Here is a 22201-nt window from a genome sequence, read left to right as displayed (position 1 = left end):
GCTTGGTCGTCTTTGTGATGTTATTTTAATAACTTTGATTATGATTTTATTTCAAATAATTTGCCATTATAACAAAACTTTGATCCATTAAATTTCAACCATTAAAGCAAATCAACCACTTGGGATGCTACAGCAACCACGTATCAACTGCTAAACAGTGCCATAGCAAACCCATAGCAACACCATAGCAACCATTGAGCAAAATCAGTTACACCCTTCTGACCTTGTAGCTACATGGATGTGGATTATCCACTGGGGTTTGTGCAACCATTTTCCTTCAGGACGTTTTTACAGTATTAAAGTATAAATGATGATGTTAATGAAGAGAGTGTGTGATTCCATGTGCAGTAGTTAGTCTACAGGGACTGGATCAGTCAGTGTAAATGATGCTGATAGTGAAAATGATTTCTGGTGTTTGGAACAGAAAGTGTCAAACAGAAATGAGAGCACTGTTTCAGATTCTGAAAGAAAAGCTTTTATTTGAATGAAAATTTGACATTTCCTCATTAAAAGACATTTAAAAGACAATTAAGAGAAAGAAGCTGATCTTCTGATGCAGAGCGAGGCGGAGGTGTGTGAGAGAGCTCACAGGCCAGAGCAGTGGTCTGCGCTCACTGTTTTGCTGACTGGAGTCTGGGAGTCCTTGGTAGCCTCACAGGTCACTGTGTTCTTCAGCCACTGCTGCTGGTCGAGGGTCAGGGTGCTGCTCCAGCTGTAGAGGCCGTCGTCCTTTAGAAGAGCGGAGCTGTGACTGACCCCCGAGCTCCAGCTGCTACTGCCCACCTTCCAGCTCAGCTTCCAGTCTGAGGGGAAGCCCCTGCTGCCCACACACAGCAGTGTGGCCTTCCCTTGCTCCAGCTCTACACTGGATGGGGGCAGGACTGTCAGGGTGGGCACTGTGTCACCTAGGAGACACACAGAGACAATGACCCAGTGATGTTCATAATTACCTACTAATCAATGTTTCCTACACTGGAAAAGCAGCAGCTGGAGAACAGAAACTGTGATTCTGGTTATATGGTACAGAATTTGGTACTCAAATCAGGCACTAGTGCATTATGGGTATTAGTCTCTGCTGGGGTGCACTGCTTGAACGCTGCCTATTTTAGTGTGTTGTACGATTACTGGATATGACGTACTGGAGTGCACTATATAGTGAACAGTGCACAGTTTCAGATATTTCCATACAGACAGCAAAAGCTCTAATTCAGTCAGTACAGAGAAACAGCTGTAGGAGCAATGAGAGGACAGACTTTCAGCTGTGTGTGTGTGTGTGTGTGTTTGTGTATGTGTGTGTGTGTTTGTGTGTTTGTTTCAGTTAGACCCTTTAACTTCTCTTATCATACAGAGCAGAACTGTGTTTAGTGGTGCATCACAAAAGTTTTGGGTTTAAATAAAAATCTATCCAGATGTTAGATCTGTATCAAATTACATAAATTGTTCTGTAAAATTCTATGATGTTTAAAAGTATTAACATTTATGGTTGAAGAAGAAAGTGCATTTTAGATTCACATGAAAAATGTATTTTCATTGTTCTAATGAATCAAAATCTTCCATAACTTTTTTTCTTAAAATTAAAGACAGTAATTTAATTCCACTTATTGTAAACTATTCATACATTTAAAATAGGAATGTTGGAAGGCCTATTATATCTAGTTAGATTTAAAATAAATTAGCCATTAATGCTAATAATATAATCACATTTGGTTTCACAAATCCTGGTTTCTATTGTGGTACAAAATACTCATTTCTAAAAGACATTTCACAAAATTTAATTGATTCCAAAAAAAGAGCAAAAAGAGGACCTTTTTTTAGTATAAATTGTGCGAAATAAAATGTATTGAAATGTTGAAAATGTATTTTTATTTGTAAATAACACAAATGTACTTTTACTTCATTATGTAAAAGTAAAATATTATTTTGAATTTCTGATCTTTAAGGTTTAATAATTAGATTTTTGACAGGTCAAAACTAAAGTTCACTTCACAACTGAATTAAAACTGACTAAATCTTTCCTCCATTAATTTGAACCTGTAAAAAACATCAGTTCTTACTAGTGAGAACTGAAATTTTACACAGAAAATATTATTATCCTGAGTTTCACTACTAGAAGTACTAGCATGTGTATTTCAGGTCAAGATGAAAAAACTGAAGCAGCTTGCCACTGGTACACAGGAAACTTAAACACCAGTTTGAAGCAAATTTCACAGTGTTGAATTAAAACCTGCTGTGTAGAATTAAAGCTTCACATGAACATTTAAACAGTTTTACAAGAGGAATTTCATATTAATATAGAGCTGAATTAGCTCCTAGCAATGAAGTTACTGTCCTTCATTTATCACTGTAGACGTTAAATAAACACTACAGATAAACAGACACATTTGAACAGGAATACTAATATTCATTAATTATTCTGTTGCTATTTTAGACATGTAGTAATTAGTGACTTACGTCCAACTGCCAGTTTGGTCCCCCCTCCGAAAGTCAACCACAGTGATACAAACTCATTCAGTGGCTGTACAAAAACCTGCTGCTCCAAACACACTGCTCTCTAAACACACTACAATATGTATACTGCAGTTAGGGGGGTGTAATAAGGTGTTCTTATGTCTAGTAATAAATATATAAACATGCTGACTGTTTTAAAGATCTTTTTAAAACTCAATTGACCTTTTAAGCAGCAAGAATTTCTTAACTGAGTACATGCACAGTAGTTTTCTCATCATTCTCATCATACTGTAACTCATAGGTTATGGGATGTAGAAGCAAGAAATTGTTAAAGTTACTGTTGGTAAAGTCCAACAGAAACTATAACTTAAACAATGTAAAAAAATATGAATGGTATACTTTATAACTAATTAAGTCTCAATAACTCTTCTACTGAAAAAAGCAAGTTTCTGTAAGTTGCAGTTACCTTTTACAGCATCCTAAAATGCATTTTCCATAAATATATTGTTCATATTTGTCCATTATTCTCTTCACCAGTATCCAAGCTGTGTTCTCAGCTGCAGGGTTAAACTCATTAAGCCTTTGTAGACAGCAAGTCTCTCTACAGGAAAACAGAGTTACATATGAGAAGCATGAAATCACCCCCTGCTGGCAGTTCAGTAAAATGTTACAACTGTTTTTTTTTACAGTAAAATATGGCACAGCACAAAACATTGCTTAGTGTTTCAATGCAGAGCAATCTGATGATTTTAAAGAGGCATCAGTTCATCTGTAAGGCACTGTACACTCTTAAAAATGAAATGCTATATTTAAATAATCTAGTTAAGTCAACCATTCATACAAATCTAGTTTGATTAAATTGGATAAACAATTAAAATAATAAACAATTAATTACACTTATATATTTTAAGTAATCCAATCCAAATATTGTTAGTTAAATCCAACACAGAGTTACGTTCAGTTTACTGATTAAACTCAAAAAAATGCTTTTTCTTTAGCTTTACATAATTGTTTTGATTAATGACAATAAAAAAAAACATTATCCTAAATGAACTTATGTGAATGTAACATTACTGGTGGGCCTCCTGTACTTAACTGTATTTAATTAGTCCAAGTAAACTTCATATTTCCAGCTTAAAGACTAAACATTACCTGCCAATAAACTGACAGTATAACCCTTTGGTAATGCAAGAGTGACCACTGCGGTAATCAGCCAGCCCAGAGTCACACTCAGCAACACAGAAAATGGTATCTTGCTCTTACAGCCTACATTACTGAGGCCAGACAGTCAACCATTGTATTATATAAAAGAATAAATACACTCAGACGTGAAGGTAGCCTGGGAGAAAAAATTACACACTGATAGAGAGTGAGGGGAAGGACATGCCTAATAAGTGTCATGGCGTGTGCAGCCAGTCAATTAAGGGGGTGAACACTCACAGAGATGGAACTAAGCAAGGCTTTATTAAAACACAACAGTGAATCAAATGAATGTAGAGTGAAATCAATGAGCAGCAAACTAATGGGCAAAACTGGAACACAAACATTAAGGTGACAAACAAAGTGGTGAACACAACAAACGTGGGACTGGGTTAACCAGAGAAACAGCTGCCTGAACTAGATAACCAGTCAAGCCCAACCTGAGTATGTCGTGAAACTGCCTCGTGAGCTTGAGCCACCATGAAGCATGAACTGGGCGCAATGTAACACGCTTGCCTCTAGAACCAGACTTGGAAATAACTTGAACAGGAACAGATACTAGCTAACAGGAACACGCCACGGACACGTGGAGTTTCATTTCACGGCAGTGACTCTTTGTAAGGAGGCTCCTTAAATGCTTCCAGTCCCAGGAGCAACACATGAACAGGAAATGAACACAAATGAATCAGAAATGAGGTCCTTATTTGGACCTGTGGGCGGCAACCTGGGATTGCAACCGGGGAAAGTGCGATAACAAGGGCCTGACAATATATATGGTAAAATAAATTCACCTACTCAAAATATTCATAAAGTTTATTTTACACAAATCAATTAAGGGCGTTTGTCTAATTTCCATTTTGAGGTTGTTCATCTTAATCAGCCTTTGTGATCCCAAATTTCTGTCTTTAAGTTATGTTAACTTAAGTTTTTTATTAAACAGTCCAGTAAGATTTTATAGAGAAGTATTGCAAAAAGTTCACTTATTGACACTTTATTAGGATTACATGTTCCTTTTTAGATTAAATAAACACTCATCAGAGTCTCAGTAAGATCTAAACAACATGTCAGTGATGTAGCAGCACCTGAACATTGAGAAGATCATCAAGAGAGTTTTACTGAAGACTTCTACTGAATTCAGCTCTTCACTTTATTTGGAGAGTTCCAGTTCATATCTGTAGATGTTAACCTGAGAAATCACTGATCATCAACAGGATTAGGGTTAGGATTAGGTTTTGGGTTGAAGTTGAGGTAAGGATTAGAACCAAGTTTGGGCTAGGTTTTGCTTGATGGATGTAACGTATTGCATCTACTTGATGTGACATATTAATAGTAAATCTACTTAATATCATTAAAGCATCAACAGAACATTTTCAAGATCTTTACCTCAGTGCATTCAGATGTGTCTCTGCTGCTGCTGCACTGATATATTGTTTGCTGAAATTCTGTTAAGACTTTATTAATACAAAGGACCACTCAAAGTGTTTCTGCTCATTGGCTTTATATTGGCTTATATTAACTTTACTAAAAACCCTTATGAGTTTATCACTCAAAGCATATTTTAATAAAACAGCTACTGCAGTCTAAAATTATACAGAATTATGACAAATACCACACTCACATTGCTTTTCAATAAAATACAAAGATGTTACTCAAGAGAAAATATCATGAATTATGGAAGACATGGATATCCTGACTGGAGAGAGAAACAAAGCTTGTGTTTTTAAATTTACTTTACAGTGTTTCAATGACCAAACACAAATTCAAAAAGTAAACTTGACAACTCAACTGTATTTTGTTGAAACAAGCAAACTGACTCAAGTTTCAGTAACACAAATGTGTTAAGTCATTTTAATAAAACAAACCTGAGTATAGGCAACTTATATTATTAAAATAACTCACAAGTACAACTTTCACACAAAAATGACAAATATACTTTAAATGTCTTATAAATAAACAATATTTAAATGTTCAGTTTCAATAGTCTTCTCCAGATTGAGATCACACTTAAATTTCTGATGATTGATGAAGCCTTTTTTACTAATCATATTTCTAAACGTAGGCTGGGAAGCTCAACTGGTTCAAATAACAAGCATTGCAATTTACATAGACAAAAGACACGTTGCACTAAGCGCTCCATGCTTCAGTGCTCTGGGAGTGTTTATAGTCCTGTGAGTTTAACTCTTCATAACTGAGAGCTGCTACAGCAACATCTTCACCCACAGCAGCCATGACTTTCATCCCCATCTTCATCTGGACTCTGATCTTCTGCACTAGAGGTGAGACACTGATTCAGACTGAACTTTCATAGCTAGCATGTAATGAACATATTCAGTTAAAATGTTATTAAACAAAGTTCACATAAAGTCCATAAGAGTCAAAAATGTGAAAATATTTCTACTTTATTTCTGTTTCTCCAGAGTCCAAAGGTCAGGTGACTGTGACTCAGACTCCTGAAGTAAAATCTGCTCTTCCAGGAGACACCGTCACCATCAGCTGTAGAACCAGTCCTGAGGTGTATCAAGACTGGGGTTTTCAGCCTCTTTCCTGGTATCTACAGAAACCTGGAGAAGCTCCTAAACTCCTGATAAAAAAAGCAAGCGAGTTAGAGTCTGGTACACCAGCTCGATTCACAGGCAGTGGATCTAGATCTGACTTCACTCTGACCATCAGTGGAGTCCAGACTGAAGATGCTGGAGATTATTACTGTCAGAGTTATCATTATATCAACAGCATCAACCTGTTCACACAGTGATACAGAGTCGTACAAAAACCTCCCTCACTCAGTCAGGCTGCACAGAGACTGCACTGCTGCAGTGGGATCTACTACAGGTGCTGAGTTGGAGGATGTGAAACAGCACAATCACACTCTGTGGAGGAGAGAAAACACACCACACTGACTCACTACTGATTATAATCCATATTATTCAGAATGGCATTCTTAACTCAGAGTATCATGTGGGTCTACAGTGTACACTGTACCAACTTCTGCAGTTTTCACAGCAGTACCACTGAATAATGATCAAATTCTTACTGTAGAACCTGAACACAGCATCTTACTGTAGATCTGTAAAGCTTCATGATCAAAATTCAGTAGAGGGTAATTTCTACAGTAAATATATTTTATCCTATGAATTACAAAACATACTTTTAACCAGGATTCCTTTTTAAATGTTTCAGCAATAATCCATCTTAACCCAGAAATACATTCTCCATTATTTCCAATCCAGATATTAGTCTTTATCATCTCACAGACAGAAGGACGTCTGTCTATCACCAAAATTAACAATTTGTACATGAAATTTTGATAGATTTTGTTTTCTGGAATTTAGTTGATGATGTTGCCATTTTGGTGATGCTAGCTAACATTAGCTAACTTTATTTAGTAAAGCTTGTCACTCATTTCCTTTTGCTATCTATAACAAAATTAATTTACTTAATTTAATTAAGTTTTCTTTATTGTACAGTATATCATTATTTTATAGAGCTTAATACACAATATTAAAATGAATGCAGTGATGCCTTTAAAGGCAGTCTAATAATCTGTGCTAAAATGTGATAGTAATTACAGAGCTGTGATTTTTACTGTAACCATGGTTACAGTTCTGTTATTCTCACTATAATACAAATGACAGTAAAGTTGGCTGACACAGACAGAAGTACCTTTCGAAGGCTGTAGAGCGGTCAAGAAGTGTCCTTTGTAATTTGTATCTGGTTTGTCAGTGATTGTAACGCCGCATGGAGCTTCTCTTTTGCTGCTACAGTCAGACTGTTTGGTCGTCTTTATGATTTTATTTTAATAACTTTGATTATGATTTTATTTTAAGTAATTTACCATTATAACAAAACTTTGATCCATTAAATTTCAACCATTAAAGCAAATCAACCACCTGGGATGCTGCAGTAACCACATAGCAACTGCTAAACAGTGCCATAGCAAACCCATAGCGACACCATAGCAACCATTGAGCAAAATCAGTTACACCCTTCTGACCCTGTAGCTACATGGATGTGGATTATCCACTGGGGTTTGTGAAACCATTTTCCTTCAGGACGTTTTTACAGTATTAAAGTATAAATGATGATGTTAATGAAGAGAGTGTGTGTTTTCATGTGCAGTAGTTAGTCTACAGGGACTGGATCAGTCAGTGTAAATGATGCTGATAGTGAAAATGATTTCTGGTGTTTGGAACAGAAAGTGTCAAACAGCAATGAGAGCACTGTTTCAGATTCTGAAAGAAAAGCTTTTATTTGAATGAAAATTTGACATTTCCTCATTAAAAAACATTTAAAAGACGATTAAGACAAAGAAGCTGATCTTCTGATGCAGAGTGAGGTGGAGGTGTGTGAGAGAGCTCACAGGCCAGAGCAGTGGTCTGCGCTCACTGTTTTGCTGACCGGAGTCTGGGAGTCCTTGGTGGCCTCACAGGTCACTGTGTTCTTCAGCCACTGCTGCTGGTCGAGGGTCAGGGTGCTGCTCCAGCTGTAGAGGCCGTCGTCCTTTAGAAGAGCATGGCTGTGACTGACCCCCGAGCTCCAGCTGCTACTGCCCACCTTCCAGCTCAGCTTCCAGTTTGAGGGGAAGCCCCCGCTCCCCACACACAGCAGTGTGGCCTTCCCTTGCTCCAGCTCTACACTGGATGGGGGCAGGACTGTCAGGGTGGGCACTTTGTCACCTAGGAGACAAACAGAGACAATGATCCAGTGATGTTCATAATTACCTACTAATCAATGTTTCCTACACTGGAAAAGCAGCAGCTGGAGAACAGAAACTGTGATTCTGGTTATATGGTACAGAATTCGGTACTCAAATCAGGCACTAGTGCATTATGGGTATTAGTCTCTGCTGGGGTGCACTGCTTGAATGCTGCCTATTTCAGTGTGTTGTACGATTACTGGATATGAAGTACTGGAGTGCACTATATAGTGAACAGTGTACAGTTTCAGATATTTCCATACAGACAGCAAAAGCTCTCATTCAGTCAGTACAGAGAAACAGCTGTAGGAGCAATGAGAGGACTGACTTTCAGCTGTGTGTGTGTGTGTGTCTCAGTGTTTAGTGGTGCATCACAAATGTTTCTAGTCAAATGAAACCCTCCTGGATACTTTGCCAACACACTGTATACTTTTCTATATCTTAGATATCTATCAAAATGCATTCAATTGAAAAAGATGTTCATTTATGGACAAAAAAAAAAAAAAGAAGTAGAAAATGTAAATCTATACATTCTTAATTGTGTATTAAAAACTGAAAGTTCTACTGCGCTGATCATAATGTATTTCATTTCCTTATTTTTTATGATGTAGAAATATGCTTCCACAACATTTTATTAAAATAAATTACATTTAAATAAATTAATGCAAGCTATTTTAGGTTAAATAGAAATAGGAATTTGGAATGTAACTTTTAACCTATATGTCTAGTTAATGTAAATAAATTATTTATTAATACTAGAAATAAAATTTAACATTCTTAAATTCTTGAGTGTCAAAATTCTTTTTTTTTCTAGAAGTTATTTTAAAATATTTAATTTCAACAAAATTTAAAGAAACATTTTTTTACCAGTATGAATTGTACTTATTAATTTTTCAGATATAAAAACTTCAGTCTTGACCTGCTGAAATTCTAACAATATAAAATGACTCTTATATGTTAGTAAAATATTGTGCACCAGCAATTCATTTCTTCAGCTGTAATTATTAGGATATCAGTATCACATTTTTAGCATTGGTATAATTTTTTCATCCTCATTAATAAAATGTAATTCTGAAGTTTAATTAATAGAACCAGTAGCATGTTTATTATTTCAGATTTGTGAAACTGGATTAAAAATTAAAACAACTCCTGCAGTTATTTAAGAAACAGTCATAAAATAACACATTTTATGCAAACCCCACAGTATGGGATGAAATCCTACTGTGTATAAATAATGCTTCACATTTAAATGTCTATATAGAAATTCAATATAGAGCTGAATTAGCACCTATCAATGAAGTTACTGTCCTTCATTCATCACTGTAGGTCATAAACTTTACAGATATTTCACTTCACAACATTAGTCTTAACAGAAATTAAATTAGTCATTAAGACATGAAGTTACTGTTTTACAAATGTAACATTTTGTTACTTACTGTCATGCTGGCTAGGCGAGACAAGGGAACACTTGCAGGGACAGAGCAATGCAGAGAAACAGTCTTTAATGACAAAACCAAAATGACCAAACACAAACAAAACGAGGCAGCAAAGTACAGGGTCCAATAAACAGAAACAGAAAACAAACAAAAGGTGAAAAAAAGGTGACAACTGAAATGGGGCTTAACCTGGAAAACCACCTGAGGCTGGAAAGTAGTCCGGGAGCAAAGCGAGAGGGGACAAATCAAACGGGGGGAGAAAGGCTAGAACGCAAAAGAACCAATGAAACTAGCAAACAAAGACCTCACCCCAAAACCGCGCTCGTCAGGCGCAGATGAACTTACTCGACTAGGGTGCAAGGGAACCTGATGCCAAATCTCCCTGGCGACCAACCGGTGAACCAGACAGTGAACTCCTGAATGTGAAAACCGCTCAGATAGAGCATAGATTACTTGAACTCGTAGACCTCCCTAGAAGTCTCCAGAATGTGAAGCCAACCTTACAGCTTGGAATCGCAAGAGTAATTCTCGGCGCCAAGACATCTGCGTTTGCTCCCTTTGTACCCCAGCACTCAGGTGAAACAAATCAGACATAAACAGAAAACATGGTGCCTTACTGCGACCGCTGTCAACATAAAAGTCCCTAGTGGGAAAACCAACGGGAGGAACAGAAAGTATGTGAAGATTGAAATCAACCCAACATCGACTGAAAAGTCCCAAGAAGCCTGTGGACCGCGGCCCGAAGCCGCCCCTGGGGGGGGGGGGGCGGCACCGCAGGGCTGACAGTACCCCCCCCCGAGGCAGCCGGTCGGGTCCCCCGATGCCTGAGAACCCAGAACGTCCGGGAGCGGGCCCACTCGGTCCGACGAGACGGGCTGTGGCACCTGCCGACTGGAGAGCCCTCCACGGGCGGGGGCCCGCGACTTCTTGGGCGACCGCGAGGCCTGGGAGCCGGCTTGTCCGGACAGCATTCATGGAACTCCTCGACCAATGCCGGGTCCAGGACGTTACTAGCCGGTTCCCAGGAGCGTTTCTCCGGACCATACCCTTCCCAGTCCAGCAGATACTGCAGTCGGCCCCCGCGCCATCGGGAGTCCAGTACTCGCCGGACCGTGTAAGCGGGAGTCCTTTCCACCTCTACAGGCTCCGGCGGCGTGTCCGCCGGGGTGGCCTCGTCCAGGGGCCCAGACACCACAGGCTTGAGCTGCGACACATGAAACACAGGATGTATACGTGAATGTGGGGGTAAACGAACCTTAACAGAAACTTGTTGATGTGCTTGACGACCTCGAATGGACCCATGTACTTAGCTGCCAATTTCTGAGACGGAAGACCAGTCCGAATGTCCCGTGTGGAGACCCATATGCGATCTCCAGGCGCGTCTCCCCACGCTTCCGATCGGCCTGTGTCTTGTAGCGCCGAAGGTCTGGATGTGCTGATGGGTCTTGGCCCAGACGGCTTTGCTGCAGCGCATCCATGCATCGACTGCTGGTACCTGGGTCTCCGCAGCAGTCCAAGGGGCCAACGGGGGTTGCTAGCCTAACATACACTGATAGGGGGTGAGGCCAGTGGTCGCGCACCTCAGCGAGTTCTGGGCCAACTCGGCCCAAACCAGATACCGCGACCAGTCGCTGGGGTAGTCGTGACAGTAGATCCGCAGAAACTTCCCCAGTTCCTGGTTAGTGCGCTCGCACTGGCCATTGGTCTGAGGGTGGTATCCTGAGGAAAGACTTACACTCACCCCCAGGTGCTCGCAAAACACACCCCACACCCCGGATGTGAACTGGGCCCCTCGGTCTGATACTATGTCCTCCGGGATTCCGAAAGGGCTTGGGCTGCCTGCATGGCTGTGGGCAACGTAGCGAACGGGATGAACTTAACCCCCCTCGAGAAGCGATCCACCACAGTCATCACCACTGTGTAACCCCCTGATTCGGGCAGATCCGTGACAAAGTCCACCGCCAGGTGAGACCACGGGCGGTCGGGGACGGGCAGAGGCATGAGCTTCCCCGAAGGGAGCGTCTTGGGGGTTTTGCACAGGGCGCAGGTGCTACATGAAGCGATTATACGGTGAATGTCTGCCCGCATCTCTTCCCACCAGTACTTGGCTGCCAGTAGGTGGAAAGTACGGGTCTCAGCCAATGAGCCTCTCCCGGAACGTGCTCGGTACGTAGACTTTGTCTGGGGGGCACACCGTGGGAACGACGGTGCGGGAAAGCGCCTTGGCTATCTCCGTATCTAGGTCCCATTGACCCATTGGTCCCATTGCCGCGACTGAGACAGAAGGTGGTAATAAGGGTACCGGGTCGACCCCCCCCCCTCCGCCGTTTGGTGTTACGGGAGCCCGGCCTGTACGTGATGTGAAACTGGAACCTGGCGAAAAACAGGGACCACCTGGCTTGCCTGGGGTTCAGACACTTAGCTTGCCGGAGATACTCGAGGTTCTTATGGTCAGTAAGGACTAGGAATGGGTGGGCAGCTCCCTCCAACCAATGACGCCACTCGGACAGTGCCATCTTAACCGCCAGGAGCTCCCGATCCCCTACCCCGTAGTTCCTCTCTGCTCCTGTGAGCTTCTTAGAATAAAACGCAACAGGGTGTAAGCGGTCGCTTACCTCCTGTCTCTGTGACAGGACGGCCCCCACCTCTGTACCGGAGGCATCCACCTCCACCACGAACGGCCTACGGGGATCGGGGTGTCGCAACAATGGGGCCGACGTGAAAGCACGCTTGAGTGCTTGGAACGAGTCCTCCGCGGCCGGCGTCCAAGTGATGTGGCGCGGGGCTCCCTTAAGCAATGACGTGATGGGCGCTGCCAAACTACTGAAGTCTCTAATGAACCTCCTGTAGAAGTTTGCAAACCCTAGAAAGCTCTGTACTTCCTTGACCGAGCCTGGTGTCGGCCAATCCAGGACCGCCTGAACCTTTGCCTGATCCATAAGAATCCCCCGCTCGCTGATAATGTAACCCAGAAAAGGTATCTCCGGCATGTGGAACACACACTTCTCTAGTTTAACAAACAGCAGGTGGGACCTGAATCTCGCCAGGACCAGGCGGACGTGGCACACATGGGTGACCAGGTCGGGGGAGTACACCAGTATGTCGTCCAGAAAGACCACCACGAATCATCGTTTAATGAATGACTGGAAGACGGAGGGGGCGTTGGCTAGGCCATACGGCATGACCCGATACTGGTAATACCCCCTGGTGGTCATAAACGCCGTCTTCCACTCGTCCCCCTCCCTGATCCACACGAGATTATACGCACTGCGCAAGTCCAGCTTGCTAAACACTCGGGACCCCCGCAACTGTTCGAGGGCAGACGGGACCAACGGCATGGGATAGGGGAAGCGCCTGGTAATAGCGTTAAGTGCCCGGTAGTCTATACACGGCCTCAGCCCCCCCCCCTTTCTTCTGAATGAAGAAAAACCCTGACGCTACGGGAGACTTAGACGGCGTGATGTACCCCTGTGCTAAGGCTTTGTCTATATAATCCTCCATCGCCCGTTCCTCCTCCCTAGTGAGGGGGTAAACTCGTGCTTTAGGTAAGACCGCTCCCTCTACTAGGTCGATGGCGCAGTCGTACGGGCGGTGGGGGGGAAGCTTAGCAGCACCGGACTTAGAGAAGACATCTACAAGGTCCTCATACTCGGACGGCAAGACGACTAGGGATTCTGGTTCAGGGCTCTCCACAGAGGTGGACCCGACGCTAAGGGGGGGCGAGATTGAGGCAGTGTGTGCGGCAATATGAGGACCAAGATACTATCTCCCTGTCTGGCCAGGAGATGTGAGGGTTGTGTTTACTAAGCCATGGCAGACCTAGTATCAGAGCATGCTCGGAGGCCGGGAGTACCAGCAGTGAGGCCTCCTCCTGGTGTAGGAAACTCGCGGCTAGGTGGACCCCAGTGGTCACGTGGGTAATGGGGCGAGGACCCATGGGCTGCCCGTCCAGGGTGGTGATGCGGAGAGGTCTCTGGAGTTCCTCCACCGGGATTCTCAGACGCTCCACGATGTCGGCCCTCAGGAAGCTCCCCTCCGCGCCGCAGTCGATCAACGCTGCAACACACACACACTGGGACCGGTAGGTCACTAATACTGGCAACGTGATCGACCTAGACACTAGCCCCGGAACGGGCAGACTCACCGCATTAGCGCAAGGAGTTGACACTGACACTGACAGGGCTGACACTGACGTCCAACTGCCAGTTTGGTTCCTCCTCCGAAAGTGTACCACAGTGGTACAATCTCATTCAGTGGCTGTACAAAAACCTGTTGCAGCAAACACACTGCTCTCTGAACGCACTACAGCATTTTACACTGCAGTTAGGGGGAAAGTGAGGGTCTGTAAGTCAAATAGTAAATATATAATTGTCCTGACTATTTTCTAGATCTGTCTAAATACATTTACCTTTTTAATTCAATATTCTCTAGACTCTGGACATCTCGGCAGTTTCCCACTTAAGAATCTTAAAATTGAGTTCTGTTAAGAAGATATTTGCATAGACAGAAGACACGTTGCACTGAGCGCTCCATGCTTCAGTGCTCCAGGAGTGTTTATAGTCCTGTGAGTTTAACACTTCATGACTGAGAGCTGCTACAGCAACTTCTTCACCCACAGCTTCAGTCTGGATTTCCAGCTCGATTCAGAGGCAGTGGATCTGGATCTGACTTCACTCTGACCATCAGTGGAGTCCAGACTGAAGATGCTGGAGATTATTACTCTCAGAGTTTTCATAGTGGTAATGTGTTCACACAGTGATACAGAGTCGTACAAAAACCTCCCTCACTCAGTCAGGCTGCACAGAGACTGCACTGCTGCAGTGGGATCTTCTGCAGGTGCTGAGTTGGAGGATGTGAAACAGCACAATCACACTTTGTGGAGAAGAGAAAACACTACACCAACTTCATACATTTCTTTTTTTTACATCTCCTTTCTTTTTACTGGATCAAGTCTATCTGTTTGCTCTGTCTATTTACTTCCAGTTTCAACAATCTTCTCCTGATCTTCCTCCAGTTGAACCTTCAGTCTTCTCCTGGTCTGAAGCTCCTGCTGCTGCTGCTTCTGATTCTGTGTCTCTGCTGCAGTAATAAGCAGAAAGTAGTCTTCATTAAGACATCTCTCCAGAACTCCAGAAGTCTAGTTCATTCACTCATAGATGTATGATTAGACATTTAGTGGACATTTTTCATTTAATGGATATAAAGAAGGTGAGCACTGGACAAGGAACAATTTCATCAGGCTTTCAGAGAGATATGATGGTTATTTACCAGTAAGAGAAGTCAAAACAGTGATAAACATTAATAGTTATCTCTGAAGAAAACGGTCAGTGCAGTGGTGCTAAAATATCTTTAACTGGATATTGAATTCTGTGTGTGTTTGACATGCTCAGTAGTTCTCATTTTAAATCAAAATAATCACAAAAGTTAAAGTTCTTCAGGTTTTGTTGACGGTGCCTGATGTGAAATAATCCTAATTGGACAATGGAATAATGCAAAAATGACAGAATTTATAGAACCAAGTATTTCAGAGTATCTGTGACAGTTTCTACAGGATTAAGGCAAGTTTCTAGAAAGTATAGTTACCTTTTATAGTGATCTAAAATGTGTTTTCTGTCAATGTATTTCTCCAACCAGTGTCTTCAGATGCAGTGTTAAACTCATTAACACTCAGCAGCTCACAGAGTCCCTCATAAAAAAATAAAAAATAAAAAAAATAAAAAAAATAAAGTAAAAGTTGAGCACTGTTAAATCCCCCCTGCTGGTAGTTCACTACAACATTACACTTAACTCAGAGTTTTTCAGGCCTTCAGTGAAATTTCACGGTCCTGGACAATCAAAAGATTCAGTAAACATTAATTAAAGTTTATTGTCAATTCTAAATAAAACAGTCAGTCAGTGCAGTGATGCTCTAAGATGATGTTGAGTTCTGGTAAGTGTTCTTATAGATGTAGCTGCATTTTCTACCAGCTGGAGGTCTTTGTCTGTTATTGTTGTAGGAAGTGCTGTGAGAAACACATCACAACAGTCCTATATACACCATGCATTCACCAAGAACTGCCTTCCACAGTTCAAGACACTGAATCAGAATGAAATACAGCTGATAAACATCATAATCAGGAGAAGTCGGAGCAGAACCAGGACAGACCCAAACCATAGGCCAATTAGGAAGGGTCCAATCTGACATAACTACAGAGGCACTAGTTTCATTAGAAGCATAGGACTGTGTTCTCTGGAATAATGGTGCCAGTATCTGCAGGCTAAGTGTGATATTGTTAGTGCAGATGATGTTGGTCAAGTGTTTATTAGTAGAAAAGGAGAGGAAGATACCAGAGGTCAGATTTATCTGGTTCTTAAAGTTTTTGAGTTCTTCCCTTCTAGTCCTGGTCACTGGATGGCAAGTGCCCTCCACAATGTGGTCAAGTGATTCATTACCATAATTACTAGGTTTACCATGTGTGATTGATCACACACATCATCAAACTGTACTGGACACTGGCCATTCAGAACTGGATCAGTAAAACTATTCCTTCAGGACCCTAGACACAGTGGATCCCAGGTGAGCATCACCACTCCTGTGTCTCTCTGAAACTCAGCTATGACCTCCAAACTCAGCTCAGAGAGGATCAGAAAGATCCAGCTGTGCTGATGGAGGAACTGCAGCTTCTTCTCAGAAATCTTAGAACAAAAGTCCAGCACTGAACTCCTTTACCTTTACTTAATAGCTGAAGTCAAGTCAAGTCAGATTTATTTGTATAGCGCTTTTTACAACTGTTGTCGTGTTAAAGTAACTTTACATAAATAGTGATTAATAAAAGACAGAGACAAAGAAGAAAGATAAAAACAACATAAGACATGAAGGATCAAAGACCCCCAGTAAGCAATCCAACGGTGACAGTGGCGTCTGAGGCAGTGAGTCGCTGGTCTGGTATGGGTGGTGGTGGGTGGGGGGCCTGCTGGTTGGACCGGTAGGTGGCAGCTGGTTTGACGAAGGTAGAGGTAAGGTGCACGTATTTGTCACTGTGCAGTGAACAGCGAAATGCGTCCTCCGCATTTAACCCATCTGGTAGTGAACACACACTCACACACACACACACGTGTTAGGGGCAGTGAGTACACACACACCCCCAGAGCGGTGGGCAGCCAACTCCAGCGCCCGGGGAGCAGAGAGGGTAAAGGGCCTTGCTCAAGGGCCCAACAGTGGCAGCTTGCCGAGCCCAGGAATCGAACCCACAACCCTGTTATCGATATCCCAGCGCTCTAACCGCTGAGCCACCACTGCCCATGCTGGGAGATGCTGGAGCTGTTGGGGGGACCTCAGCAGACAATTTTTCATCAGGTCGAGCTGGGTGGCCATTTACTCTGAGAAGGTAAAAAGAGAGGGTTAGTTCTGAGAGGAATTTCATGGAGAGCAGAGAATGTTGGGCAGTATCAGATTGTGTCTGACGACTCCGGCAGGTCTGACTATAACAGCCTAATTAAAAGGAGAGAGGCAGAAGGTAACACGGACATGGGAGCACCATGAAAACGCCTGCATCTATCTGCTCCACTGTCAACAAACCTGAGTGATCGCATGTAAGCAGCGAGACAACAGCTCCAGCATCTCAGTGTACTACAATTCCCTGGGTCCGCGAACCCCTGGACCTGCAACCTTTGTCTATAAAACATTAATTACCAAAAGCTAAACTAAACATATAAGTTTTCAGCTTGGATTTAAAGATTGAGACTGTGTCTGAGTTCCGAACATTATCTGGAAGGTTATTCCAGAGTTGGGGAGATTATAAGAAATGTCTCTTCCCCCTGCTGAGGTTTTCTGAATTTAGGGAACGAGTAAGAGGCTAAGTATACTTGTAGTAGACTTGATGGTTCGTAATATGTAATAAGATCCTGCAGGTACTCAGGAGCGAGGCCATGTAGGGCTTTATATTGTGTCTCCTGGGCGGTCGTCACTCCCCATGAACCCCGTGCTCGCCACAATATGTTAATGGAAGAATTTTGTAATCAATACGGAATTTAACTGGGAGCCAATGAAGTGCTGATAGAACTGTACTGATATGGTCAAATTTTCTAGTTTTAGTAAGGACCTGCAGCATTATTGAGGTTCCTGCTGGAACAACATGACAGTAGTGCATTACAGTAATCTAGCCTTGAGGTAATAAAAGCGTGTACTAGCTTTTCTGCGTCCTGTAGAGATAAGGAGTTTCTTAGTTTGCTGTTACAGTAGTAACATGTATAATGTAAATACTAGCGGTCCTAAATAGAGCCTTGAGGAACTCCATATCTTACTTCTGTGTAATTTGAAAATAGATCTTTTATCTTTACAAACTGATAGCGTCCCATTAGATATGTTTTAAACAACGATAGGGCTGTTCCTGTGATTCCAACCATTTTCTCTAATCTTTCTAGTAATATAGTATTATCCATTGTATCAAAGGCTGCACTAAGGTCTAGTAGGGCTAATAAAGATACATAGCCTTGATCAGAGGCAAGAAGAAGATCATTTGTAATCTTCACTAGGGATGTCTCTGTGCTGTGATTGGATCTAAATCCAGATTGGAATTTCTCATAGATGTAATTTTTACTCAGGTATAAGCAGAGTTGTTGGGCCACAGCTTTTTCTAATATCTTGGATACAAATGTTAAGTTGAAGATGGGTCTGTAATTAGACAATACACTGGGGTCAAGGTTTGGTTTCTTGATTAAAGGTTTTATGACTGCTGATTTAAGGGTTTGGGGTACATGCCCAAGGCAAAGGGATGAATTTACAATTGTTAAAAGAGGTTTTAGCAATTTAGAGGGAATTGGGTCGAGTGGACAGGTTGTACAATTTGATGAGGAAATAATTTTTTCTAGTTCTGGCTGTGGAACTGGGTTGAAGGCCTTCACCCTTTGTTCTACAACTAAGTTATGTTCTAAAGCAGCTACACCAGGTGACGGCCATGTTTGATTTATTAAGCAGGGTTGGATTTGTTGTCTAATATTTTCTATTTTATTATTAAAATAGTTCATAAAAACATGACTGGTTAAAGATGTTGGGATCTGGGGTTGATAATCTGCCTGGTTTTAGTAAGTTTAGAGATCTCACTAAAAAAGAACTCTTTGTTTTTGTTTTTCTCGATCAGCGAGGCCAAATACGCTGAGCGAGCTTTAATGAGTGCCTTTCTATATTGACTAAGGCTGTCCTTCCATGCAGAGTGGAACACCTCTAGTTTGGTTGTCCGCCATTTACGCTCTAGTTTCTACTTCCACTGTTTGTTTTAAGGTACGAGTTTGATCACTATACCACGTGCCAGCCTTTTTTGCCACATCATTTTACTTTTAAATGGTGCTACTTTAGGGTTGATCAAAGGGTATTTTCTAGATCGTTGGTTAATTAAACGAGCTTCGTTTGGTCTGACGGAGTGTAAGCTAAGGTCGATAGGGGTGGGAGTTTTTTAGTAAACTGTACAGCGGTCATTGGGGTTATTGTGCGCTTTAGATAGTGTTGGGGGGCCAAATTAACATAAGATGTAGCTCAAAGGAGATTAGATAATGGTCTGATATTACTGAGCTCTGAGGTACAATATTTAGATGATCAATGCTAACACTCAGGGTCAGGACTAAATCTAGGGTATGGTTACAGTAATGTGTGGGTCCAGTTACGTTTTGTGTGATTCTGACAGAATCTAAAATTGATACAAATGCCTTTGATAATGGAAAGCTGAAACAGAAACACTACAATCAAAACTCAAAATTATTGAATCAGAAATTAGGTTCTATCTCATCTCCAACCCCTCCCTCACTCCATGTATATTTACTGTTTTAATATTCAGTGAACTATGAAGATGCATAGTTGCAACTGCAGCAGATGATCTACAGAAGTGAAAGTTCTGGTGAAGTTCAGTTAAGAAGATATTTGCATAGACAGAAGACACGTTGCACTAAGCGCTCCATGCTTCAGTGCTCTGGGAGTGTTTATAGTCCTGTGGGTTTAACACTTCATGACTGAGATCTGCTACAGCAACTTCTTCACCCACAGCAGCCATGACTGTCATCCCCATCTTCATCTGGACTCTGATCTTCTGCACTAGAGGTGAGACACTGAGTCAGATTGAACTTTCACAGCTAGCATGTAATGAACATCTTCAGTTAAAATGTTATTAAACAAAGTTCACATAAAGTTCATAAGAGTCAAAAATGTAAAAATATTTCTGCCTTACTTCTGTTGATCCAGATTCCAAAGGTCAGGTGACTGTGACTCAGACTCCTGAAGTAAAATCTGCTCTTCCAGGAGACACCGTCAGCATCAGCTGTAGAACCAGTCCTGAGGTGTATCAAGATTGGGGTTATCAACCTCTTTCCTGGTATCTACAGAAACCAGGAGAAGCTCCTAAACTCCTGATAAAAAAAGCAAGCGAGTTAGAGTCTGGTACACCAGCTCGATTCAGAGGCAGTGGATCTAGATCTGACTTCACTCTGACCATCAGTGGAGTCCAGTCTGAAGATGCTGGAGATTACTACTGTCAGAGTTTTCATTATATCAGCAGCACCTACCTGTTCACACAGTGATACAGAGTCGTACAAAAACCTCCCTCACTCAGTCAGGCTGCACAGAGACTGCACTGCTGCAGTGGGATCTACTGCAGGTGCTGAGTTGGAGGATGTGAAACAGCACAATCACACTCTGTGGAGGAGAGAAAACACACCACACTGACTCACTACTGATTATAATCCATATTATTCAGAATGGCATTCTTAACTCAGAGTATCATGTGGGTCTACAGTGTACACTGTACCAACTTCTGCAGATTTCACAGCAGTACGACTGAATAATGATCAAATTCTTACTGTAGAACCTGAACACAGCATCTTACTGTAGATCTGTAAAGCTTCGTGGTCAAAATTCAGTAGAGGGTGAATTCTACAGTAAATATATTTTATCCTGTAAATCACAATACAGTACTTTTAAGCAGGACTCATTTCCAGTAGCAATAATCCATCTTCACCAATCTTACATTCTCCATTCTCAGATTCTATTCTTTATCATCTCACAGACAGAAGGACGTCTTTCTATCCTCCATAATCACAGAAAGCTGCAGTCAGTGAGATGATAAGTAGTGAAACATACACAGAGAAAGACGCCCAGTCTTTTAGATAAACAGACATATGCTAGTGGTCTGTTCCATCAGCTTACTAACGTTACTAGCCGAGCCGTTTCAGCTCATATGGTTCAGCTGGTAAACAGTCAGTCTGTGAAGATGTAGTAAACTGATAGCAAGTGTGAAAAGTGGAGCTGAAAGCTTAATTTCCTTCCGTTTATTCCAGTAGAGATTAATAAGGAACTCTCCATGCCGTCACTCTACGGTACATTGCTATGGTACGTAATGGTAGCCACACTGCACTGGGAGAGAGACGTTACAGAGAGGCTCTCCTTTCTTAGCTAGTGTGCTAGTGTTCATAGCATCACCAAAATTAACAATTTGTACATGAAATTTTGATAGATTTTGTTTTCTGGAATTTAGTTGATGATGTTGCCATTTTGGTGATGCTAGCTAACATTAGCTAACTTTATTTAGTGAAGATTGTCACTCATTTCCTTTTGCTATCTATAACTAAATTAATTTACTATCTATACATTAAAAACATTTTAAAATGTTAAAAATGATTATCATAAACATTTTCTTTATTGTACAGTATATCTTTATTTTATAGAGCTTAATACACAATATTAAATGAATACAGTGATGCCTTTAAAGGCAGTATAATATTCTGTGCAAAAATGTGATAGTAATTACAGAGCTGTGATTATTACTGTAACCATGGTTACAGTTCTGTTATTCTCACTATAATACAAATGACAGTAAAGTTGGCAGACACAGACAGAAGTACCTTTCGAAGGCTGTAGAGCGGTCAAGAAGTGTCCTTTGTAATTTGTATCTGGTTTGTCAGTGATTGTAACGCTGCATGGAGCTTCTCTTTTGCTGCTACAGTCAGACTGCTTGGTCGTCTTTATGATGTTATTTTAATAACTTTGATTATGATTTTATTTTAAGTAATTTACCATTATAACAAAACTTTGATCCATTAAATTTCAACAATTAAAGCAAATCAACCACCTGGGATGCTACAGCCACCACATAGCAACTGCTAAACAGTGCCATAGCAAAACACCATAGCAACACCATAGCAACCATTGAGCAAAATCAGTTACACCCTTCTGATCTTGTAGCTACATGGATGTGGATTATCCACTGGGGTTTGTGCAACCATTTTCCTTCAGGACGTTTTTACAGTATTAAAGTATAAATGATGATGTTAATGAAGAGAGTGTGTGTTTCCATGTGCAGTAGTTAGTCTACAGGGACTGGATCAGTCAGTGTAAATGATGCTGATAGTGAAAATGATTTCTGGTGTTTGGAACAGAAAGTGTCAAACAGAAATGAGAGCA

General features: G+C 41.6%; 2 gene segments (V, D, J or C); one reads left to right on the top strand and one right to left on the bottom strand.

The window, feature by feature from the left end:
* Positions 1-452: 452 nt before the first annotated feature.
* Positions 453-2723, bottom strand: LOC140550206 (Ig kappa-b4 chain C region-like). The segment is given in 3 exon segments: positions 453-905; positions 2452-2551; positions 2697-2723. Coding segments are annotated over 3 exon segments (447 nt in total).
* Positions 2724-19797: 17074 nt separating this feature from the next.
* On the top strand, positions 19798-20322 carry LOC140549349 (Ig kappa chain V region K-25-like). The segment is given in 2 exon segments: positions 19798-19846; positions 19988-20322. Coding segments are annotated over 2 exon segments (384 nt in total).
* The last annotated feature ends 1879 nt before the right edge of the window (positions 20323-22201 follow it).

The sequence above is a fragment of the Salminus brasiliensis genome, chromosome 2 (genome assembly GCF_030463535.1).
Source record: "Salminus brasiliensis chromosome 2, fSalBra1.hap2, whole genome shotgun sequence".
Lineage (NCBI taxonomy): Eukaryota > Metazoa > Chordata > Actinopteri > Characiformes > Bryconidae > Salminus > Salminus brasiliensis.
The sequence above is the reverse complement of the archived record's forward strand: the minus strand, read 5'-3'. Positions and strand labels throughout refer to the sequence as shown.